The 26,445-nt window shown below is 36.2% G+C and overlaps 1 protein-coding gene across 28 annotated transcripts in view; it reads left to right on the forward strand.

The window, feature by feature from the left end:
• CNOT4 (CCR4-NOT transcription complex subunit 4) overlaps positions 1 to 26,445 on the forward strand; it is a 147,083-nt gene that overhangs the window by 49,806 nt on the left and 70,832 nt on the right. For 26 of the 28 annotated variants that reach the window (XM_035254677.3, XM_035254680.3, XM_035254679.3 and 23 more), the window contains one exon: positions 19,201 to 19,466. In XM_035254677.3, the coding sequence (XP_035110568.1) occupies positions 19,293 to 19,466 (174 nt within the window). In that variant the 5' untranslated portion in view covers positions 19,201 to 19,292. Of the gene's footprint in view, positions 1 to 19,200; positions 19,467 to 24,521; positions 24,659 to 26,445 lie in introns of those variants that run through there. The other 2 variants (XM_017975618.4, XM_078343702.1) reach the window with 1 other exon arrangement.

A 26,445-nucleotide genomic window follows, 5' to 3' on the forward strand; every position in this document is an offset into this window, starting at 1 on the left:
ATGGGATTACAGGCGTGAGCCCACTGTGCCTGGCCAACATACCTTTGATATGCACCGGAAAACAAAAAAATTTGTGTGACTTGCTTTATTGTGATAATTGCTTTATTGCACGTGCTTGGAACTCAATCTACAATATCCTTAAGTTATGACTATATAAGTAAAATTAATATAAATGAAGAAAATCAACATACATAGAGTATTACAATGTTGTTTACAGTAGTAAAAATTTTGAAACAAATGTTTAGTAACAGGAGACTTGTTAAATAAATTATAGGACATCTGTGTAGTAGAATATCCATTGAGAGTTGTAACCTATGATTTCCACAAAGGAAAAATGTGGATTGCATTAAGAGTGGGGGAAACCAAATTCCAGAACTGTGTGCAGTAAGATCCTTTACAAACACACACATGCACACACACACACACACACACACACACACACACTCTTGATATCTGTACAGGTACAGAAAGCTTTATATATATACTGGAGTATGAGGTTCTGCGTGACAGTTTTTTTTCTAATTGTTGCTTTTATTTCAGTGCTAATTATATTACAGTGAAGTTAAATAATTTACCTTTGCATGTGGAAAAATTAAATGCGAATAGACTTTTAAGTCACAAAGAGAACAACAGATAAAGTATTTATATATAAAATAGTATTAGAAACATGCAAACCCTATTGAAACTTACAAATTTTTGGAAAAATTAAAACTCATCTCAAAATCCTAGTAATTTATTGTTATTAAAAGTTTAAATAGGCTGAGCATGTAATAATGACATTTCAGTTAGTTGTCCAAATAAAATAGTAGTATTTTAAGGTATATCCCTTACAGTGTGAGATACTATATATCATAGAGAACACTTCTTTCCACAAAAGCATGCATTGGTGTTATTTTCAGATGTAGATTTTGTCTTAGCCAGATCAAGTTAAACTCAAATGACATTTCTTCTTTCCATTTCTTTTTCCCTTTGTCTTCTTTTCCTTCCTTTTCACAGTGTATTATTGAAGTACACTTAGATAATCGTGACTTTTTAGAAATGTATGCTCCCTTACATACATTTTACAGATGTATATATGTCACCAACATCCAGTCCTCTTTCTCTTCTCTCTCTAGTATTTTGTGATTTAAATACTAGAGAGAGAAGAGAAAGAGGACTGGATGTTTCACATCTAAATTTATTCCTTAGTGTTTGATGTTTTATTTGATGCTGTTTTAAGTGTTGTTATGATTTTACTTTGTTTCCATTGCATGTTACTAGTATTTAGAAATGCAGTATATTTTTGTATATTGGTTTTATAGCCAGTGATTCTTGCTAAATTAGTAGTTATAGTAGTTTTCTGTTATTTTGGGGTTTATATGTACAAAATCATGTCATCTGCAAATAAAGACTAGTTTTACTTCTTTTCCCATGTTGTACAAGAGTCCTTTCTTATCTGTGGGTGATGCGTTCCAAGAACCCCAGTGAATGTCTGAAACCGCAGATGGTACTGAACCTTGTGTATACAGTTGGCCTTCTGGGTCTGTGGATTCAACCAGCCATGGATGGAAAATTTTGGGGGGTGGGGTGGGGACAATTAAAAAATATAAATAAATAAACTACATTACAGTAACTGTTTATATGGCATTTACTGGGTATTATAAGTAAACTAGAGATTATTTAAATTAAGTGGGAGGATTGCATATGTTATATGCAAATAGTAAACCATTTTATATAAGGACTTGAGCTTCCTCAGATTTTTGTATCTATAGAAGGTGGGGTAGTCCTCGAACAAGCCCTCCAAGGATACTGATGGATGATTATACTTCACATTATACCCCAGCATGTAAAAGTACATCCTTAGAATAGAGAGAAAACATTTGCCTAATATGTAGTAAAAAGATTTCTTCAGTGAGAAGAATAAGAGAAAAAGATTTGAAAGAGGTCTATGATTTAGACTTACCGTCAATTGTGAGGTTTCCTTGTTGGTTTAGATCAGAGCGGAGGTTGATAAACTGCGTCCCACAGATGAAATCCTTCCAGCTGCTTGTTTGTGAGGCATGAGAGAATGATAGAAAAAAATTTTTTTTAATCAATATTTTAATAAGAGAAAATAAAGTAAAATTCAGTTTTCAATGTCCATAGATAGTTTTATTGGAACATAGCCACACTTAATTTATTTGTGTATCCCCTGTGACTGCCTTTGCATTTAAGCAGTAGAGTTGAATAATTATAACAATTTGAATGGCCAGTAAAGCATAAGATATTTACTGTTTAGCCCTTCAACAAAAATGTTTCCTAATCTCTAGATCTTTTCTTCTGTTTTCATCAATGTTACATTTTTAAATGGGGCTTTTACTTTTTAAAATGGCAGTGGTGTAGGGAGTTTCCATTCCACAGTTAAATAAACAAACTATCCTGTTCTCAGTTATTGCATGCTTATGTGTTTTAGTCTTTTTCTTTATTTTATTATTTTTTTTTTTGAGACAGTCTTAGTTGTTGCCCAGGCTGGAGTGCAGTGGTGTAATCTTGGCTCACTGAAACCACCACCTCACAGGTTCACCTCATGCCTCAGCTTCCTAAATAATTGAGACTGCAGGCATGCACAGTCACACCCAGTTAATTTTTGTATTTTTAGTAGAGATGGGGTTTCACCATTTTGGCCAGGCTGGTTTTGAGCTCCTGGACTCAAGTGATTCCCCCCGCTTCAGCCTCCCAAACTGCTGGGATTACAGGCATGAGCCACCATATCTGGCCTTTTTTTTTTAAACCTGTGGATTTAAATTTCCTGAAGTCATTTAAAGTATATATTTATGTAAATAGACCATTTTGGCTGCAAAATAAATGAATTCCTTTGTCCATAGTTGGTAGACTTTTATTTTGAAATTGTTTTTTAAATGTGTATAAAATATATTGATGTGCAACTTAAAGATTAGTAAAACTAGCATCTGTATATGTATTGACCATTATTTTCTATATTCAAAGCACAGTCTTTAAGTTGGTTGAATTGGTTGGCATTGCTATATGAATTTAAAAGCTTTTTTCTCCACATAGTTTTTTTGTTTTTTAAGGAGAACAGGATTTTGCTGTCTTCCCCAGGCTGGAGTGCAGTGGTATGATCCTAGGTCACTATAGCCTTGAAATCCTTGCCCCAAGTGGTCCTTCCACCTCAGCCTCCCAAGTAGCTGGGACTACAGATGCACACCACTGCATCTGGCTGTTCTTTCTTTCTCTTTCTGACTTGTACTATCCTGTCCTTTTTTCACACTGTATCTTGCTTTGTAGTCCAGGCTGGGCTCCTGACTTCAGTGATCCTCCTGCCTCAGCCTCCCAAGGTGCTGGGATTACCAGTGTGAGCCAAGTTGGCTGACCAAGTTGTTTTTCACAATTGTAATTGACCTAGTGTTGTATATCAATGGTCCTTTATGTTTATAGAATGTTTTATTTTATTTTGAGACGATATCACTCTGTCACACAGGCTGGGGTGCGGTGGCATGGTCTCCTCTTCCCAGGCTCAAGCGATTCTTGTGCCTCAGCCCCTTGGGACTACAGGCACATGCCACCATACCCAACTCATTGTACTTTTTATAGAGGTGGGGTTTCACCATGTTGCCCAGGCTGGTCTGAAACTCCTTTTTATTTTTACTGACTTACTCTTTCTGTTTTGGAGACAGGATTTCACTCCTTTCACCCAGGCTGGAGTGCTTGATCTTGGCTCGTTGTAACCTCCACCTTCTAGGTTCAAGTGATTTTCCTGCCTCAGCCTCCCAAGTAGGTGGGACCAGAGGTGCACACCACTGCACCTGGCTAGTTGTTGTTGTTGTTGTTATTATTATTATTTGTAGAGACAGGCTTTCACCATATTTCCCAGGCTGGTCTTGAACTCCTGAGCTCAAGCGATCCACCTTTCTTGGCCTCCCAAAGTACTGGGATTATAGGCATGAGCTGCAGTACCCTGCCTTGTTTTATTCTTGAAAACATTCTGATACATACATTCTCTGTGAGACTTTCTTTTTTTTTTTTTTCTGATTAAAAAAAAAAAAGCTCTAATCAAGCCAATCTCTCCTTTTATTATCCAATAAACTATTTTTTAAAAGATGAGATTTTTTTTTTTTCTTTTTAAGAGGAAAAATAACAACGTTCTAGTGGAGAAACCTAATACCTAAGTCAGCCAAGGTGACTAAGGTTAAGGATAACATCTATAGTGATAGAGACTTTTTTTTTTTTTTTTTTTTAATGGATTGGAGGTTTCAGTGGGATGGGAGAATCACAAGGAATCAGGTGTTCAGAGGAATGTATTGAGTAGAGGTGAGGAACTAGGATGTTGAAAAGTGAAAAAAGGGGAGAAGGAGAGGAAGAAAGAGGAACAAAAAGAGGGAGAGAACAGGAATATTGCTTCATTCTAAAAATGGGTATTAATAATGGCTGATCAATATTTTGTGTATTTAAAATGGAGAACTCTATAAATATTTATTGAGTTTACTTGTTCCGGATCTGAGTTGAAGTCCTGGATATGGGTCTTATGTATCTGGGTATTAAGATCTCTTATTGTTGCATTGATCCTTTTACCACTGTATCTTTGTTGCTTTGAAATCTATTTTATCAAATGTGAGAATTGCAACTCCTGCTTTTTGTTTATTTATTTATTTTTGCTCTCCATTTGATTGGTAAATTTTTCTCCAACCTTTTGTTTTGAGTCTTTATGTATCTTTGGATATATCGTTAGGTTTTGCCTGTATCTTTTGATTGGGGGATTTAGTCGATTTAAATTTAGGGTTACTGCCATTTGATGTTAACTGGCTATTTTATCCATTCGTTGATGTAAATTCTTCTTTATGTTGATGCTCTTTACTTTTTGGTATACTTTTAGAAAGGCGCATACTGGTTGTTCCTTTCTATGTATAATGCTTCAGTATAATTAAGGACAAATACACATAAAAAATGCATAGAGACTTTCTATAGTAATGGTAATTGGGTTAACATTTTCTATTGGAAACAGGAATGAACTAGTTGTATGTGGACCAGTGGACTCTTGACTGTATCATTTTAGTTTTAAGGTGTAAAATGGTTAGTTACCATTCTAGGTAGAAGCAAGGCACACATGGAGATTAGGGAGGACCAAACATTAAATACTAATTTTTTTCTTCCTTTTAAAGAAGAATTAATAGCTAGATTTCTGTATTTTAGGCCCCTTAAAGTATTTGTTATTTAATTTTATCTTAGATGGCTGCATAGCAGCATTATCTAAAAATCAAATATACATATAACCCAGGAAGTAAATACTCATATAAAAGCTTGCTTGCTTTATTTTTAAGTTTTCAAAAACTATTTTCTTTCATTTAAAAATCATTATTTTCCCAGATACCTGTTATCTGTCCTCTTTATGAATTCTCTCTTACTATATCCTTCCTTCATGTCCCCTTATGCCCTACCTAGCCCAAAACACTGAAGGATGGACTTCCATATGAATCAGTGCTTTCCATGAAATGGAACTACAGATGTGGTGGCCCGCTGTTCCTGAATGAAGTTTGAGACAGATACACTGACAGAGATCTCTTGGTGGGCAAGGAGCATAAGATTAGTGGCATGCCATTTGGGATTAGAATTTAGGAGGTGGTAAAATTTAAGTGACTGGGTGACAGTTTGGCTAAAGAAATGGTTGCATTTAACTAGGCTAATAAACATAAGCTTTAAAAAAAAAAAAGCTGCTGGCTAAGACTGGGTCTCACACTTTAGTGTTTCTTGTTGTATTGTTTTTTTCTGTTTTATCCATTACTAGTGGTTTACTGTAAATCAATGAGCAGATGTATCTCTAAAAAGACTAATTTTTGAGTCCAGATGGACTAGAAGGGTTTTAAGCTTATAATACTTGGTTGCATTTGTTTCGAATAGGTTTCTGGATAAGTCCTTACAAACTTTAAAGCAATTATACCCTATCAGATGCTTTTTCCTCCTAAATGAAACTTTTTTTTTCGGTTGAAAATACATTGATATAGACAATTCCTTTTCTTGACAACGTTCACAAGTGTGGTAGAGTATTATTTAGCACACTAATTAGTCTTAGCTCTGATTTTGTGCAGATTTGAATTTACCTACTAATAACACTTTCATCAGGCTTAGCCTTTAATTTTGTAAACTCCTAGCCTCCTCCTGAGAGTATTAAATTAATAGAAAATATACTGATGCTTATCTCTAATTATACAGTCAGAAGTTTTTTCATCTCATCACTCTATTGTCCCTTTTTGTTTGTGTTATATTTCAATATTCAACTAATTTAATATAGTTTATCTCACTGTAAAAGTAATGTTCATTCTAAAGATTGGAAAATAGAAGGAAGAAAGCAATGTACCTCTAGCCCTCTACTCAGTAACAGACACTGCTATTTTCTTTTCTTTTGTTCTTTTTTTGAGATGGAGTTTCACTCTTGTTGCCCAGTCTGGAGTGCAGTGGTATATTCTCGGCTCACTGCAACCTCTGCCTCCTGGGGTCAAGCAATTCTCCTATCTCAGCCTCCCGAGTAGCTGGGATTACAGGTGCCTACCACCATGCCTGGCTAATTTTTTGTATTTGTATTTTTAAATTTTTGTTTGTTTGATTGATTGATGGAGTTTTGCTTTTTCTCCCAGGCTGGAGTGCAGTAGTGCAATCTCAGCTCACTGTAATCTCTGCCCCCAGGTTTAAGAGATTCTCCTGCCTCAGCCTCCTGAGTAGCTAGGATTGTAGGTGCCCGCACCACATCTGGCTAATTTTTATGTGTTTAGTAGAAAAAGCATTTTGCCATGTTGGCCAGGCTGGTCTCGAACTTCTGACCTCAGGTGATTCACCTGCCTTGGCCTCCCAAAGTGCTGGGATTACAGGTGTGAGCCACTGTGCCCGACCCTGTTTTCTTATATGTCCTTTGATACACTCTTTTATTAATATTCCCTTTTTAGAGACAGGTTCTCACTCTGCCACGCGAGGATATAGTAATGTGATCATAGCTCACTGCAGCCTTAAACTCCTGGGCTCAAGCAATCCTTTCACGTCAGCCTCCCTACAGGTGTGCTCCTCCATGCCCAGCTATTTTTTTTTAACTGACAGGCTCTTGCTGTGTTGCCCAGACTAGTCTCGAACTCCTAGCCTCAGGTGATCCTTCCTTCTCAGCCTCCCAAAGTGCTGGGATTACAGCTGTGAGCCATTGCAGCCGGCCCTAACCACTCTTTTATCCATCTCTCTGCCATCTTCCATGTACAGTTTCGGGAGCCTATAATACTTGCACATGTCTATGGTACAGTGTTGAATAAAATAGGACAGTCTTTGCACTCAAAGGATTCAAAGTCTAATACTCTTTAAAAAGTTATCTTTTAAAAATTAATTTGCTGTCATAGAAGAAATACATAAATAGTCTCTGCAAAAACACATAAGGTTCAGGTTTCTGATTGCTCCCATTCCCTTCTTTATTTTCCTAAAGCTAATCACTATTATCAGTTCATATGTCATTTTCCCCCCTAAAGTTTTGCTAATAATATACATATGTAGAGAAAATATATGATTTCTTTTTTAGTGTACACTGTTGGCTGTGCATGGTAGCTCATACTTGTAATTCCAGCACTTTGGGAGGCCGAGGCGGGCAGATCACTTGAGGCCAGGAGTTTGAGACCATCCTGTCCAATATGATGAAACCTCGTCTCTACTAAAAATACTAAAATTAGCCAGGTGTGGTGGTACATGCCTGTCATCCCAGCTACTGGGGAATCTGAGGCATGAGAATTGCTTGAACCTGGGAGGTGGAGCTTGTGATAAGCCAAGATCACACCACTGCACTCCAACCTGAGCAACAGAGTGAAACTGTGTCAAAAACAAAAACAAGACAAAACAAAACACAACTGTTAGACAGTATTTAGTTTTCTTTTCATTCAGTATGTTGGTATATACAGATTTATTTTGCTAAACTGTTTTATTTCATTTTATTGATATACAGTAACTTAGACTTTCCTATTGATAGACATTGGGAGTTCCAATGTTTTGCTATTGCAAAACATTCCTGCCAATTGTTTGTGCATGGCTAATCATGCAGATGTGCAACTGTTTCTCTAAGGAAGATATTCAGAGGTGGGGTTTGTAGATCATAGAGAATTATGTGATTACTCTTGAAATTTTACCATTCATGTTACTCTTTTTTAGGGGAGGGTCTTATTTTTCTTTTTTTGAGTCAGCCTCACTTTGTCACCCAGGCTGGAGTACAGTGGCGTGATCTCAGCTCACTGCAGCCTTTGCCTCCCGGGTTCAAGTGATTCTCGTGCCTCGGCCTCCCAACCATTCATTTTACTCTTTCTTTTTTTGGGGGGGATGGAGTTTCACTCTTGTTGTCCAGGCTGTGCAGTGATAAAATCTTGGCTCACCACAACCTCCACCTCCCGGGTTTAAGTGATTCTCCTGCCTCAGCCTCCCAAATAGCTGTGATTACAGGCATGCACCACCACAGCCAGCTAATTTTGTATTTTTAGTAGAGACAGAGTTTCTCCATGTTGGTCAGGCTGGTCTCGAACTCCCGGCCTTAGGTGATCTGCCTGCCTCAGCCTCCCAAAGTGCTGGAATTATAGGTGTGAGCCCCTGGGCCCAGCCTCATGTTACTCTTAAAGTTGGATGTTAGAGCAGTTTATCTTATATCACTCCCCTCTCCACAGATATTTTACCCATTTTAAATCTAACAAATTAGACCGTGTTATTTTATAGAGAGATGTGTGAGTTTACCCACATTTTTACCACATTCTTTCTTTACCATCCCTTCAATTTCTGACTGTCACTGGGTACAGCAGCTCATGCCTGTAATCACAGCACTTCAGGAGGCAGAGGCAGGCGGATCACTTGAGGCCAGGAGTTTGAGAACAGTTTGCCCAATATGGTGAAACCCTGTCTCTACCAAAAATACAAAAATTACCCAGGCATGGTGGTGTGCACCTGTAATCACAGCTACTTGGGAGGCTGAGGCAGGAGAATCGCTTGAACCCAGAAGGTGGAAGTTGTAGTGAGCCAAGATCATGCCACTGCACTCCAGCCTAGGCGACAGAGTGATACCCTGCTGCAGAAAACAAACAGAAAAAACAATTTCTGACTGTACTCCTGGATCATTTTCCTTCTTCTTAAAAAACATCTTTAGAAGTTTCATTAGTGGAGGCTTTTTACTGGTAAATTGCCTGTTTTTGTTTCTTTAATTTTTAATTTAGCCTCATTTCTCTTTTTGAGTTAGGGCCTCACTGTGTTGCCCAGACTGGCCTTGAACTCCTGGGCTTCAGCTATTCTCTTGCCTCAGTTTCCCAAGTAGCTGAGATCATAAGTGTTGGCCACTGTCCCTGTTTTTAGCTGTTCATCATGAAAAATTTTAAGCATACATGAAAGTAGAACGAATACTATGATGAAATCCAGTATTTCCATTCTGTAGTTTCCTATTACTGATATTTTATCATTTGATATTTAAAGAGGGATCTCTTTACCTCCCTGTGCCTGCCTTCCTGCTAGAATGTCCTGTCATGAAGTTTGTAAATACTTAAGAATGTATCTCCTGGAGAAGAAGTTAAAAAAAAAAAAAAACCCACGATATTTTCATACCTAACTAAATTAGCAGTAATTCCTTAATATTGTCTAATACCCAGTCCCCGTCAGAGTTGTTTCAATTGTCTTTAAAATGTCTTTTTATGATTTTACTCTTACTTTTCAGGGTTCTTATTTCCTAGGTGCTCAGTTGTAGGTTGACAGTAATTTTCTTTTTGTATAGGTCACTGCCTTCTGGCTTCCTTGCTGTTGAGAATTCTGCTGTTATTCTAATTATTCCGTTGGGTGAAGGGTTCTTTCTTTGTGGCTTCTTTTATGGTTATTGCTGTCTTTACTATTTTGTGTCTGGATGTGGGCTTATTGATCCTACTTGGCTATGTTGTACTTTCTGGGTCTAGGGATTGTTTTTAACTAATTCTGGGAAATTTGCTGCTAGTATCTTTTTCTTTTAAAAATTTGAAAAAGGGTCAGGCGCTGTGGCTTGCGCCTGTAATCCCAGCATTTTGGGAGGCAGAGGCAGTCAGGAGTTCAAGACGAGCCTGACCAACATAGTGAAAACCCATCTCTACTAAAAATACAGAAATTAGCTGGGCATGGTGGCACGTGCCTGTAATCCCAGCTACTCGGGAGGCTGAGGCAGGAGAATCACTTGAACCCAGGAGGCAGAGGTTGCAGTGAGCTGAGATTGTACCACTGCACTCCAGCCTGAACAACAGAGTGAGACTCCGTCTCTCAAAAAAAAAAAAAAGGTCTGAAAAAGGAAGTATACATTAAGAAACATAAAACATGTACTGTTTCATTATAAAGTGGATGTCTTTGGAGCCTCTTCCAAGGTTAAAAGCAGAATATTTCACGTACCTCAGAATCCTGCCCCATACACCCCTTGCCATTTGAAATTCTCCCCCTTTCCTTAGAGGTAGTCACTGTCATGACTTTTTTCACCTTTACGTGCATCCCTAAAATACAGTCTCCTTCGTTGAAATTTACATGACCTGCTTATGTTGATTTGCAGCTTTTGCTAAAATTATGTTTGTGAGATTCATCTTTGTTACCTGTAGTTTTTCTTTTCCTTTCCCTCTCTCTTCTTTCTTTTTAGTACTCCCATTATGGATACATTCATGTGCTTAATGATTCATATTTCTCTGAGGCTTTGTATTTTTTCACTCTTTTTTTTCTCTTTATTCTTTGGATTGCATCATCTCTATCAATCTATCTTCAAGTTTGCCAGTTCTTTTTTTCTGTCAGTTTAAATGTACTTTTGAGCTCCTCTAGTGATTTTTTTCCAGTCAATGTTCTTTTCAACTCGAGAATTTCCATTTGGTTCTTTTTAATAATCTCTTTATCACTATTGTCTATTTGTTGTGATACTGTCATTATGCCCTCCTTTTGTAATTACGGTATCCTTTAGTTCTTTGGACATATTTATAATGGCTTCTTGAAGTCTGTTAAATCTATAATTTGGTTGCTCTTGCAGGTAGTGTCTTTTGCCTTTATTTTTCTCTGGTATATGGGTTATACTTTGCTATTTCTTTGCATGGCTTGTGATTTTATGTTAGAAACTGAACATCTTGTGTAACATTGCAACAACTCTGGGTACTTGCCGATCTTTCAACCTCTTGCTCGTTTTCAGGGCTTGTTACAGTTATTTGCTTTTTTTGTTTAGTGACTTCTGTTTCCCTATTTTAGTGACTTCTGTTTCTCTTTTTGCAGTATTTAGGCCTCTTGTGTTGCTCCTTAGGGGCACAGACTTGTGTATGCCTCATGGCACCGTGGGCTGACAGTGTTTGGCAGAGCTTTCTTCTGTTTCTTTTTCTGATCACACCCCGCTTTTTAGCTCCACTGATTTCTGGCTGACCGTTCTGTTGTCTTTAACAATACCCTAGGACATAAATTGCTTCTTAGCCAGATCCAAACAACTCTCGAGGTCATTTAATCTACAATTTGTTCAGACCCAGGGGGGCACATCCCACCTGTCTTATTCCCTGGTTCTCACCTGCAAATTAGTTGGCCTGCAGTTTAGCCTGTATTTTGAATCTCTTCCAAAATGCCTTTCACTCAGCCTTGGGTTGATACTGCCTTTAGGTTTGAACGTCACAGTCTTGCAAATGAAGTCAGTTCCTTTGGGTAGAGATTCCCAAGTATCTCTAGGGACATGTTAAATTATATGAGATGATTTATATGTTGTTTTTGATTTTAGAAAAGTAAAATACAAATATTTTACTACATAAATAGCAAAGTGATAGAGAGGTAGAAAGCAGTCCTACATAGTTGATTTTTCTGTATAACAGCAGTTTAACCTTTTATGAGGGAGACTTTTAAGTTGTTAGGTAGGTAGACTTCTAAAACATAAGTAAGCTTTTCTGATTTCCTAAAGGTAATACAGTCCTGAGTTCTATAATATATGAATATTCTGGTAGATACGTATTGGTACTTTGGCACCTAATTTAAAAGGGGAAATTAAATATTAGTGCTGATATTTAAAGAGAAACTTACCTTGCTTTTTCACTTAGCAAACTGTCCATAGCTAGTGTTCCTTCTGTTTTTTGTCTTTATATAGTTTATGTTTATAACATTCTTTGTAAAATGTGTCTAATTGTCTAATTCAGAAACAGTCGACAACTTAAAGTGCTATTTCTTATTTTTGAAGGTTGTCAGTTACAACTGACATATAACAAATAATTCATTCTTTTACGTATTAATCAAATGTGTGAATGCTTAGTATTTACTGGAAGCCATGTTGTAGCTGCGTGGTATACTGTCATAAATGTGATGTGCTAGATCATTTCTGCCCTCCTGAAGCTTCCATTATAGTGGGAACAGACTATAAAGTGAACAAGAATTTTATAATTATAACACATTAAGTAAAATATAAAGTGTGTGGTATTGTACTTACATTCCAGGTTTTAAGAATTGATAGTTTATAATTTTATGTATGTATTGAATTACATGTATGGTTTTTATGGGAACTTTTTTTCTTTTTTCATCTTTTTTACTTTTTGATTTCTAGCTAGAACCACCGCCAGAAATTATGGAAACTTGTAAGATGCTATACAAGATACTGAAGTTTGTGTGTGTGTGTGTGTGTAGATTTTATGTCTATAAATAGCTTTCAATTATGTATAATTATAGTGTATATATAACTTTGGTTGCCTAGTATATACTTAGGAGTATTATTTCTGTTTAACTGTATTCAGTGGAGTTGCACTATCTACACATTTAAGTTATTAAAAATTCATCTATTAGATTGGCAAAATATTAAAGGATTAATTAAATAGAGCAATCATAATTCTAAAACTTTACAAAAGTACTATATATTATGTACTATATTTAAGTGTATACAGTGTATGTTTCCTTTTCTGACTTTTTTATTGTAGCAAAATATATGTAACATAAAAATTTACCATTTTAACCATTTTTAAATGTATAGTTCAGTGGCATAAGTACATTCACAATGTTGTGTAACTATCACAACTGTCTGTTTCCAGAATTTTTTTCAGCATCCCAAACAGAAACTCTGTACCATTAAGCAATAACTCCCCATTCTCTCCCTCTCCCGCTGAGGCCCCTAGTAACCTTTATTCTGCTTTCTGTATCTTTGAATTTATCTATTCTAGATACCTCATAAAAGTGAAATCAGGCTGGTCATGGTGGCTCATGCTTATAATCCCAGCACTTTGGGAGCCTGAGGCTCCCAAACTCCGGGAGGATCACTTGAACCTGGAGTTCAAGATCAGCCTTTGCAACACAGGGAGACCCCATCTGTATAGCTATTTTAAAAACTAGCTGGGTGTGGTGGCACACGCCTGTGGTCCCAGCTACTCAGGTGGCTGTGGTGGGAGGATTTGCTTAGCCCAGGATTTTGAGGCTGCAGTGAGCTATGATCCCACCACTCACTGTATTCTAGCCTGGGTGACAGAGTGAGATCCTCTCTCAAAAAAAAGAAGCCAAAAGTGAAAACAAAATATGTGTCTTCTTGTTACTGGCTTATTTCACTTAGCATAGTGTTTTCAGGGTTCATTTATGTTGTACCATGTATCAGAATTTGATTCCTTTTATGGCTGAATGTATTCTAATATTCTGTGGTATGGATATACCTCATTTTGTGTATTCCTCCATTGATGGACACTTGGATTATTTTCCATTTTTTGACTATTGTCAATAATACTGTTAGGAACACCGGTGTACAAGTATCTGTTCAGGTCCTTTCAGTTCTTTGAGTATATGCCTAGGAGTGAAATTGCTGGGTCATATGCTAATTCTATTTTCTGTAGTGGCTGTACTACCTTACATTCTCGTGTATTATTATTATTATTATTATTTTGAGACAGGATTTCACTCTGTTGCCCAGGCTGGAGTACAGTGGTGCCACATCACAGTTCACTGCAGTCTCTCCCTTCTGACTCAGGTGATCCTTCCACCTCAGCCTCCTGAGTAGCCAAGACTACAGGTGTGTGCTACCACTCCTGGCTAATTTTTGTAGAGGTGGGGTTTCATCGTGTTGCCCAGGCTGGTCTCGAACTCTTGGGCTCAAACAATCTGCCTGCCTCAGCCTCCCAAAGTGCTGGGACTGTGGGTGTGAGCCATTGCATCCAGCCTATAGTGAATTTTTATACATATGTTTTGAACAGGACCCTAAACACAAAATCATGTATACAGCAACATTTTATAAGTGATAAGACATTTTCAGACATGATTTTGAGTGTATGGTTTTTATTTTGTGTACTTACTACATGGTATGTGAGATTTTTGGTGATGGAGGAACATTATTATATGTCAGAGTTACTAGTTACAGGTAATGTAGAGAACAAGAACTCAAGTAATAGGGTAAAAATTTGCTGTAGAGTTTAAATTTTTAAAAAGTAATGTCATTTTATTCTTTGAGCATTTGCAGTTCATTCCCAACTTTATGTAGCTCCAACATCAGTTATCATGACATCTGTCTTACCATGTTGGAAAGGGCATGAGTTTTGAAGTTGGGCCTTATTTTTGAATTGTATCTTTAACATTCTAGCTTCAGTTTCATATTTTATAAAGGGTATAGTGTGTTCTTACCAAGTCACTGTGAGGATTGGATTATGTATATAGAAAGGCTTTTTATTTTTCAAGACAGGGTCTCACTTTGTTGCCCAGGCTGGAGTGCAGTGGCATGATCTGAGCTTACTTTAACCACTGCCTCCTAGACTCAAGCAATCTTCCCACCTCAGCCTCCCAAGTAGTTGGGACTACAGTCCTGTGCCACCAACCATGCTAACCTTTTTTTTTTTTTTTTGGTAGAGATAGAGTTTTGCCATGTTACCCAGGCTGGTCTTGGACTTTTGGCCTCAAAGTGCTGGGGTTACAGGTACGAGCCAGTGTGCCTGGCAGCATTGTTGAGACAGAGTCTTACTCTATCACCCAGGCTGGAGTACAGTGGCATGAACATGGCTTACTACAGCCCCAACCTCCTTTGGTCAAGCAAGCCTCCTGCCTCAGCCTCCCAAGTAGTTGGGACCATAGGCACACAACACCATACCTGGCTAATTTTTTAAATTTTTCGCAGAGACAAGGTCTCCCTGTGTTGCCCAAGATGGTCTTGAACTCCTGGGCTCAAGCAGTCCTGCTGCTTTGGTCTCCCAGAGTGCTGGGATTACAGGTGTAAACCACTGTGTCTGGCTAAAAAGGAATATTTTTTTTCCATGCAAAATTAATTCTCAGGATTCCCACACCCTATTCAGGAAATCATTGTCTTACTTGCCTTTTTCATTTAAAAATATATTTTATTTCTATGTCTTATAACATTATAAATCTTGTTTCAACTCATTGTTTTATTTTATTTTTTTAATTTATTTTTGAGATAGGGTTTTCGCTCGTTTCCCAGGCTGGAGTGCAGTGGCACAGTCTCAGCTCACTGCAACTTCTGCCTCCTGTGTTTAAGCAGTTCTCCTTTTTCAGCCTTCCTGATAGATGGGATTACAGGCACACGCTGCCATGCTCAGCTCATTTTTTTGTATTTTTAGTAGACACAGGGTTTCACCATGTTGGGTAGGCTGGTCTCAAACTCCTGACCTCAGATGATCTACCCATCTTGGCCTCCCAAAGTGCTGGAATTACAGGCATGAGCCACCACGCCTAGCCTATTCAGTTCTAATTTTAATATTATTTGTCTGGCTTATGAAGCAAAATTATTATTCTCTAAATGAAAATTTGGGCAAGGGTATTTTGGAGAGTCAATTTCAAAGCTTATTTTAAAAGCTTTGTTTGGAAGGGTATTATAATACATTTAGGAAATTGCTCTGTACTTAAAATTCCCTAAAAGTTTGTCTCTTCATTATTGAGATGAGTACATTAAATCCTAGAGTGTTTGAATGTCTTATCCAAGATCATATAGTTACTTTGTGAAAGAGATGAGTCAGTCAACTCTTTGACCTTGTGTTGCAGTGTTCTACCAAGTCAGACTACCTTTTACCATTTATGAGATTACTTTTGGCAGGCAGCTTCTGTGGCTTCTCTCCATGGTGCTAGAAGTGCACAAATGTACTTACTTTTTTGTATTAGCTATCTAAAGGATTTCTTGCTCCTTTGTCCCCTTCTGTTCCTCTAAACCTCCCCCTTAACTGAAAGATACATACTTTTGTAAACTTTTTTAAAATTAAAAAGCAGGTAGAAACAATCAAAAAGCAAAACCTCAGTATATCATCTTTTATTTATAGTAATTTACTTTCTAGAACATTTTTCTATTCATAAGCCCCAATGTATTGTTTCCTTCCCAACATTCCGCAAATTACTTCACTAAAACTCTAATAACCTGTAGTTAAAGAAGTGATATCTTAAAATAAAAAATATTACAGGTGTAGATAGCACCCTTTGATTTTTTTCAGTTTATTTTTCTGATATTGGAACCTATGTTTGAGTCTGTATTTTCAGCAGATACAGTATTGGGATGTTTAAAATTGGACCCATTAGAAGTCAGCTTTAAGCCCCTAACTTTATATATGCTGAAAACTGATAGTGACAAAATTGGGCATTTCTTTTTCTTTTCTTTTCTTTTTTAAAAATAATTATAGATTTATTAAAAGGCACTTATTTTGTTGTATTTTTCTTCTAATTATTGGCAAAAGTGAGAAGTAATTTAATTTTTCTAAAGGAAATGAAAACAATTTTCCTCTTTTTAAAGGGCCATTTGAATTGCAAACAAATGGCTTTTTTCTTTAAAAAATCAGTATTATCTAAATTGTCTTTTGTGATATAACAACATTTTGATATCTAAACTTTTCATGTCTTTTGTGATATACTCCATTTTGTCTTTCGTGATAAAATAACATTTTGGTGTCTAATCTTCCATATGTTTATTTTCTTAGTGAAACAAATGTATATACACACATACAGGGTTTATATATTTATGTGAAAGTAATTGTATATTATGTCAGTCTCTAACTTGATGTTCTTTAAAAAGTATAAGTATAGAATAGATATTCTGATCAACATACCTTATGCTGTATTATATATTCTGTTAAAGGGCAGTATGCTGTTTGTAGTTTTCTACTCTTACAATGCTGTAGAACACAGCCAAACACTTGGTGCACTTGTGTCACTGTTTTTGTAGAATAGATTCTTAGTTCGGAGGTGACATAAGGGAGTGGTTAAGAGCACAGATTCTAAGGCTAAGACTTTCTGGAAGGAATCCAGTCTGTATTAATAAGTGTGTTACTTCAGGCAAAATAATATGCTCCCATTTCCTCTTTTGAAAGGGGGACTAGATCAGTGATACTCTCTACTTCGGGGAAAAACTTAACTTCTTTGGCAGGCTGAGGGGGTTAAAAAAATATATGTACATATATGTTACCTGGTTGTTAGCTAAAGAGACTGATCATTTTTTCATATATTTTAATCACTTGTAATTCTTCTGTGAACTACTTATCGTTTTCTGTTCTTTTTTTTTTAACTTGTCTTCTTCTTACTGCTTTGTAGGATTTCTTTATACATTCTGGACATTAGCTCTTCATTATATAAAGCAAACATATCTTGTACTCTGATGCTTATCCTTAGTTTTATGTTTTCTTCTTTCCATGTTACTAAGTTGATTGTATCCTTCTATGGCTTCTGATTTTTTATTTGCTTAGGAAGGCCTTTTGTATCCCAAGATTTAAAAAAAAAAATCTGTGTTTTTCTTTAACACTTCAATAGTTTATTGATCACTAGATCATTTGGGATTTTAAAAAAATTACAGTATTAGATATATACTGTTTTTTCTTCAAACAGATAGCCCAATGTCCCATCACTGTTCATAAAAAAAAGTCCAGCCTTTCCATCTTGATTCATAAGTTTTATCAACTATTAAAATCTCATAAATTCATGAGTCTGTTTCTAGATTCTTCTAATTTTGAGACAGGGTCTCACTTTGTCACCCACGCTGTAGTGCGGTGGCACAATCATAGCTCACCGCACCCTTGAACTCTTGGGCTCAAGTGATCCTCCTGTCCCAGCCTTCCAAGTAGCTGGGCCTCTAGGTGTGTGCCACCATACCCAGCTGATTTTAAAATTTGTTACAGAGATGGAGTCTTTTCTATGTTTCGCTGGTCTTAAACTCCTGGCCTCAAATGATCCTCCTGCCTTGGCCTCTCAAAATGCTGAGATTACAGTCATGAGCCAGTGTACCCAGCTATATCTAGATTCTTTAGTTTCTTTGCTCTTTTGTCTATTCTTATATTAATAGGAAATTATTTAAATTACGGTAATTTTGTAGTATAATTTAGTATGTGATAGGGCAAATTCCCACTTTTTCCCCCAGAAACTTCAAAATGATTCTCATGTATTTATTCTTGTATGTAAATCAGTTTGTCCAATTATGTAAAAAAAAATTACCACCATGATTTTGGTGGGGATTACTACAGAATTATACGTTAGTTTGTAGGCTATTGGATTTTAACTTAAAATAGTGATTTCATCTTAACCTTTTAATCTGACAGTGGCTTTAGCCGAAACTGTTACCTAAAATTTAAAACTCCCCATAATCTAATAAGTTGTATTATTTAACTTTTCCAAAAGTGTTTGTGATATGAAGGTCTATTTGTTTCCTTGTTTCTTCCTGTTTCTTACAGGCTTTTTATAATATTAGCATAGGAATACTTTTGTTTAATACATATTTCTCAGAAGTTTTCACTGGCATATTATTACATAATTAGTTGTATAGTTAGGATCTGTGGTTCTGTGGCATCTTAGTTTTTCTAAGTTTTAGCCTATGTTTTCCGTGTCAAGAGTTTGACGTTAACATGTAACTATAGATGATTGAAGTCTGTGTTTTTCATTTGATTTTATAAATTGTGACAAACTTAAGAATAGTGTAATAGTCTTCTAGTTATGTGGCACTATTAACTAAGTTTTAGGTGAAAGATGAGACAGTTTAGAGTGCTGTTTTACTTTATTTATTCCCCTAAAATGTGTTATGATTAGTGCTGTAGGCTAGTACTAAATGTTTTATTGAGAAAAAAAGGAAGTTCTTTTATATTTGTGTTGAATCCAAAATATTAATGATGCCAGGCCTTTTGTTTTGATATTGAAAAATATTCAGAAATTTGTACTGAAAGCCATTTCAAGTTGATAACAATAGTTGCTCAGTCAGTATTTTCTAACTTTTTTGACAGTGTGACTCTTAATTGTTGACTATGCCGTTTTTCCAGTAGTGAACAATGTATTTTGTTTCTTCTCATGCAGGTCGTCAAAGTTCTACATTTTAGCTTTCAGTGCTGAACTTCATTCTCCCTTAAATTATTATAAACTTTTGCTGCTGTTTAATAAACGTGAAGATGTCTCGCAGTCCTGATGCGAAGGAAGACCCTGTGGAATGCCCTCTTTGCATGGAGCCCTTGGAGATAGATGATATCAACTTTTTCCCTTGCACCTGTGGCTACCAGATTTGCCGATTTTGTTGGCATCGAATTCGCACTGATGAAAATGGGCTTTGTCCTGCATGTAGAAAGGTAAATACTTCAAAATAACCTCACAGTAATTTGTTTTAATTGGATAGTTTTTTTGCTGCCATGTATATGAGTAAGTGAATTTAAAAGACTGTACAAACCTCAGGTGAGATTATATTATTATGTATGTTATTTTAAGACATAATAAGGTAGAAAGAACACTGCACTGGGACTCGGGGCCATGTCTTGGCTTTCTTGTTTTCCAGCTGTATGATCTTTGTAAAGTCACATAACCTGTCTGATTGGCCTTTAGTTTGTTGTTGTTGTTTTTATCTGAAAAGAAAGACATGGTCAGGGATGCTCATTGCTTAAGAAAATTAGGAACAGAGAGGTAATAGATTTGGATAGGGTTGTGTGCAATTAGAAAAATATTTCATATTACATGTGGGAAGAAATTCACTTCAATTTTCTAGTAGAGAATAGGAGAAAAAATGTTTACTAAAAAGGGTTAAAAATGACAGAAATCCTGGTTTAGAAGATAATAGTTGCTCATTTGTTGAGACTTTACATCAATTCTAGGCTGATATTGCTATTCCCATTTTACACCCAAGGAAATAGCAGCTTAGAAACTTGTCCAGAGTCATCAACTTGTGAGTAATAGGTAGGAGGTTTGGAATTCAAATATGTCTTTTGAGTCTATCATCTGTTCCGAAAAATCTATGATTTTTAATATCCTGTGTGTTTTATTGTTTTGATAAGCACCAGCAACACAAATACAGTATAGTGAATACTACTAGGATAGGTAGGACTGCCACGTTTGTTTTTTGAAGGACTTTGTGACTTTAGGGATTAATGCAAATATCTGCCACTGTATTATGGAATTTGCCTTCTCTTTAATGTTTGTATGATTTAAACTTTATTTTCTGGTTACTCATTTCAAAGACTCTTGTGATCATTACTTTCAAATTTTGAGAAAGCTGAAATGTGCTTTAGATATCTAAAATTTAAAAAAATCTACTTCTCAATTTTCTTACCTGAGAATTTATATCTCAGAAGGCAATGCATTATCATTACTTTTTATTTATTAATCCAGTGGGTATGTATATGTATTATATGAATAAAAACTTAGGTCTATTTCAATGTTAATATAGTTTATACATTTATATAATTACATATATATTGTATGTATAACATATAATGTATATTTATATGTAATATGTATATATATAATATTTCACATAGTTAATATAGTTTGAGAAATGTGAATGGAAAGGTAAATGAAAACCTTAACGTTAGCTTTGGAGAAAATCTATATAAACTTTTATTTATGGATTTTAAACATTTAATTATTTTTAGAAATTGGTTCCCAGTCATTCTATAAGAAGACAATCATATTGAACTATTTCATGAGAAGTAATGACTTTCAGGATTGCCCAAGACTCTAAGGATTGTGAATTTGATTGGCTTCATGATGTTTATCTTTTTCTTTTTTTTTCTCTTTGGGATGTTATAAAATCATCTTAAAAGGGCCAATTATTAAATTGTCATTAGAGAAAAATCAGTTATTTGGGGAAATTACAAAGAAAATAATTTCAGTCTTAAGAGATTACCTAAAATTACTTCAAGTCCTTAGAAAGTAAAACAAGAAAAAAAAATAGAAGATTTTAAAGGCAAAAAAAGTATAACTTTAGCAAAGCTTGTTATGAATAAAAGGGTGTCCTGAGAATACCAGAAAGTGTGAGGAATCTCTGAAAGACAAGAAAGACATTGGAATCAATTTCAAGGAGGAAGCATTAGATCAGCTCAAGAGAAGACTGCTTAATAAAAGAAAAAAGGAATGGCAGTGCTTCAGGATCCTAGGAAAAATATCAGTGTAGTTAGTTGAGTATGGTGTCAGAGCAGCTTTGTGGGTCTAGCTCATGAAGCAGAGACAGATGCCCTCTAATTAAAACAGTGATTATAAGTTTGAATCAGAGCCTTAAGGTAAATGGAACCTCCATTCTGGAGGAACTAGGAGCTTCTTTGCCTAGCAGATTACCTGTGAGTATATGTTGTCCAGCAATAGTCCTTGCTACAGTCACAAAGGAGCATCTTACAGTAAACGGAAATAGTATTTATAGGCAGATTCCCAGGATTGTCAGATGTAAAGTTGTACAAAAGCAAAGAGTCAACACAGATTTCAGGAAAACCAACATCATGAAAGAGAGGCACAAGAATCAGTAAATAGAAGACCCTAACACAGGAACAAAACAGAAGACATTTAAAACTATCATTGATACCTTTCAGAAAGGAAAGAGAGAATGGCATATTCATGTAGAAAGATTGTATTTTCTAGTAAAAAGAACCAGAGAAATCTTGAAAAATCTTAAAGATGGCCTGAAAAGCAAAATGTGCACATTTTAAGATCAAACTGGTAAATTGGAAGCTTGTGCTAAGTGAGTTTTTATTGCAGAATATAATGCAACAAGAGAAAAAATAGAAGGCATGAAAGAAAAGCAGCATAGATCCACAGGTTCTAATCTCTGCCGAGAGCAGTCTCAGAAGGAGTGAACTAAAAATGAATAGCAAGAAATAATCCAAGAACTAATAGAAGAAAATTCCTCTTAGAGTAGAAGGGCCCTGTGAGTGTGAAGCAGCAAGATGACTGAAAAAGATCAATATCTGTTTATATAATTGTGAAATTTTAGATCATCTAGTACAAAGAAAACTCTAAAAGCTTGTGAGTTATAAATATTTAGACTACAAAGGAACAAGACTAACATTAATACAGTATTTTCACTTTAAAATCATAGAAAAGAAACTAATTGAGAAATTTATTTTCCCAAATTTTGAGGGAACATAACTTTGAAAGGAGAGCTCTCAATTTTATTCATATGTAAAGGCGTAATAAAACATTTTTACACATGCAAAGATGAATGAACTTTATTATTCATGAACCACGATACAAACAAATAGAAGAGTTGAGGATGACTGCAAGGTTTTGACTGAGCACCTGGAAGTAAAGAATGGCCATTAACTGAAATGGGGAAGACTGTACCAGGAATAGACATTTGAGAAGATCAGAAACTCAGTTTTAGATATGTTAAGTGTGAGATTCATATTAGAAATCTAAGTGGAGATACTGAGTAGACAGGCGAATGAATGGTTCATGTCTGGATTTCAGGTGAGGTTCTGGTATGGACATACAGATTTGGGAGTCAATTAGCATATCTTATGTTGTTTATAAAATCATGAGACTGGCTAAGATCATGAATTAAAAAGATGAGAGATTGTCTAATGATAGGCACCAAAATTTCCCAACAGTTACAGAAAAAAGAAATGCAGATTACAGAGGTCTAAGACAACCTCCTTGTTGGGTCTCCAAGTTAAATCTTTAGCTAAGGTGGTTATTGTTATTAGGCCAGGAATAATTTTTTGGTTTCTTGTTGACTTAATCACATCTCTTAGAACCTCTCCTTCATCTCCTGGCCACCAGACTTTGTAGTACAGGCAACAGAGAGTCTTGGAGTCTGAGACCTGGCTTAGTTTTGCCAGAGAATATGCTCAGCACAGTGCAGGATTAATATTTATGAAGTTGCCCATCTTGGTTGGAGTCGAGCAAGTCTTTGGTCTCTGGAGGTCCATCTACAGTGGTTGTGTTAACACAGAGGAAAACCACAAATGTTGCTAGAGGGCTAAAAAGGGCCGTGAAACTACCATTTACATGTAACCCAACCTTGCAGGGAAAGGGTCTACAGAGGTCATGCTATGAGGTGACATAGTGAGATGATCTGAAGAAACTTGGGAGATGCAAGTAGGGAGCTAGTTGAATCAAGCTCCGGTTTTTGGTCTACAAAATGAAACCTGCCTGTTTGCAGAAGGTTTCTCTTAGCTTTAATATCTTTGAAAAGCAAAGACAGCCAGGTTTTAAAAACCAAGAGAGTTTAGTATTTCTGTTTGGTCTAGCTGCTAAACACAGTCACAGGCTACTTGGTTGTTTCTTAGACTGCGTTTATGTGTCCTTTTAGTGCAGCATTTCTGAGAAAGCTACCTGGTGGAAACAGCAGATATGGGAACATAGGTGGTGCACTGATGTAGCAGTATATTTCTCATGGAAATCAGATACTAGACAAGGAAATGAGAACTTCAACAGAAGTATGATTATTTTTATTTCAGAAATAATAGAAGATAATGTATTTATGAAACAAGAACAGGATGGTGGTTTGGACCTGGTGGCTCATGCCTGTAATCCCAACATTTTGAGAGGCCGAGGTGGGAGGAGTGCTTGAAATTAGGCGTTTGAGACCAGCGTGGGTAATATAGCGAGGCCTCATCTCTAATAACAATAAGAAAAATTAGCTGAGTGTGGTGGCACATGCCCATAGTCCTAGCTACTCGGGAGGCTAAGGTGGGAGGATCGCTTGAACCCAGGAGGTTGAAGCTACAGTGAGCCACGCTTGTGCCACTGCACTCCAGCCTGGGTGACAGAGCAAGACACTACCTCAAAAAAAAAGAACAGGATGATATAAAGAAGAGTATTCAATGAACAGTAACCATTGTTATTGAAAATTAAAATGTCATAGCAAAAATAACTGAAGGAAAGCATTGGAAGATGGAGTTGAGAAGATTTCTTAGAAAGTAATACAAAAAGCAACAGAGATGAAATATTTGAGAGAAGAGATTAAGTTTATTTGAGGATCAATCAAGGAGGTCAAATACCAAATAATTAAGCACTCTAGGAAGAGATCAGTATTCTAGGAAGAGATCACAGATACAAAGTAATCATCCAAGAATATGATTGAAGAATATTTCCCAGAACCAAAGAACATATTTTCAGATTAAAAGGGCCTATCAAGTGTCCAGCACAAACTTTTTTATTTTGAAATACCAGAATACTGAAGACAAAGAAGTTCTACAAGCTTCCAGGAAAAAAGTAGATCACATGTAAAAGACAAGGAATCCGAATCGTTTCAGACTTTTCAATAGCAAGACTTCAAGCTAGAAGACACTTCTGAAGGAAATTAATTTTCGTCTTAGGATTCCGTATCTGCTCAACTGTTAAGTGTGAAGGTACACTAAAAGACATTTCAGACCCGAGAGGCCTCAAAATTTTTTTACCTTCCATGCATTCTCTCTCAGGAATCTTGGAGGATGTGCCCCACCAACATGAAGGAATAAAGAACAGAATCATGGGATAAAGGAAACAGGAGATCCAACACAGGAGAGAAGCACCTGGATTCCTGAAATGATGGGGAAGAATGACAGCTGTGCCCAAGGTAAAGAGGGCAACCAGTACAAAATGCAACACATCAGAAAACTCCAAGAGGGATTTGTAGAAAAAGATAAAATTAAAAGAATACTTGGTGTTCCAAAAGAGAAATGTCTTGTGAGGCCATTTTGCCAGTTGGAAGAGATTTAATGGTTGAATTAGTAAGAAACACATAAAAATATAATCAGACAAAACAGATTAACTCTAGGGGAAACAAAGAGTTGTACAGAAATGAAAAAGCAATCATATGCTACAGTGGCTCACACGTGAGCTAGGGGTCCAGATTTATTTTATGTTTTTCCTATATTGATACTCTGGTTTTGCAGCATCATTTGCAGAAAACACTGTCCTTCCACTCTTATTTTTTAAATCTTTCTTGAAAGTCAATTGCCCATAAATGTATAAGTCTATTACCAGCATCTGTATTCTGTCCATTGATGATTATATCTATCCATATGCCCATACCATTCTGTCTTTATTACTGTAAGTTTTGAAACCTGGCATGACAAGGTTTTCAACTTTGTTATTCTATTTAGGATTTATTTTGGGTATTCTAAGTACTTAGCATTTGCACATAAATTTTTTAATCAGTTTGTCAGTTTCTACAAAAAGCCTACTGAGGTTTGATGGAGATTGCATTAACCATATAGATAGATCATTTTGAGGAAAAATGACATCTTAAAAATGTATATCTTGACATTTTTCTAAGTCTAAAAAATTTCTTTAGCAATGTTTTGTAGTTTCCAGTATACAGAATAGTACACCATGTTTTGTTATATTCATCCATATTTTGTTTTTTGAGCTATAGAACATATTGTTTCCAAAATTTCATTTTCTAGTTGTTTATTGCTGTTGTACCATTTTTGAATGTTGACCATCTATATCAAGAAACCTTCTAAATTAAATGGATTCCTTAGGATTTTCCACATGGGTAATTATGTCTTCTGTTCGTAAAGACAGTTTTACTCTTTCCTTTCCAATCTCTGCTTTAAAAATTTTTTTTTAGCAACAAGGTCTTGCTCTGTCACCCAGGCTGTGAAGTACAGTGGTACAAATATGACTCTCTGCAGTCTAGAGCTCCTGGGCTCAACTGGTACTTCTGTCTCAGCCTCCCCAGCAGGTGGGACTGTAGACATATACCACCCTGCCTCACTATTTAAAACAATTTTTTTTAGAGGTCTTGCTATGTTGCCTAGGCCGGTCTTGAACTCCTGGCCTCAAGCATCTGCCCACCTCAGCCCCCACAAAGTGCTGGGATTGTAGACACCTGGCTCTGTGTTGTAAAATTTTTTTCTTACCTTAATTGTACTGGGTAACCCCTCTAGTGTGTAATGTTGAAAAGAAGTGGTAAGAAAGATGTCTTTGTTCCCATTCTTAGCAGGAAGATGTTAAATATTACACCATTAAGTATGTTGCTGTCTGTGCATTTTTTGGTTTGGTCTTTATCAGATCAAGGGAGTTTTCCTTTATTCCTAATTTGCTGAGAGATTTTATCATGAATGATGTTAAATTTTGCCAAATACCTTTTTGATACTATTGAGGTGGTCATGCTTTTTTTCTCCCTTTATTATGTTGAAACAATAATTTATGATTTTTTTGTTTTGTTTTTATAAAAGTGATAGGGTCTTGGTCTGTTGCCCAGGGTGGAGTCCAGTTGGCTTGATTGTAGCTCACTGCAGCTTCAACCTCTGGGCTCAAGCAAATCTCCTGCCTCAGTCTCCTAAGTAGCTGGGACTACAGGTGTGTGCCACCACACCTGGATAATTTTTTTAAAAAATTATTTTGCAGAGACAG

This window comes from Callithrix jacchus, chromosome 11 (genome assembly GCF_049354715.1).
Source record: "Callithrix jacchus isolate 240 chromosome 11, calJac240_pri, whole genome shotgun sequence".
NCBI lineage: Eukaryota > Metazoa > Chordata > Mammalia > Primates > Cebidae > Callithrix > Callithrix jacchus.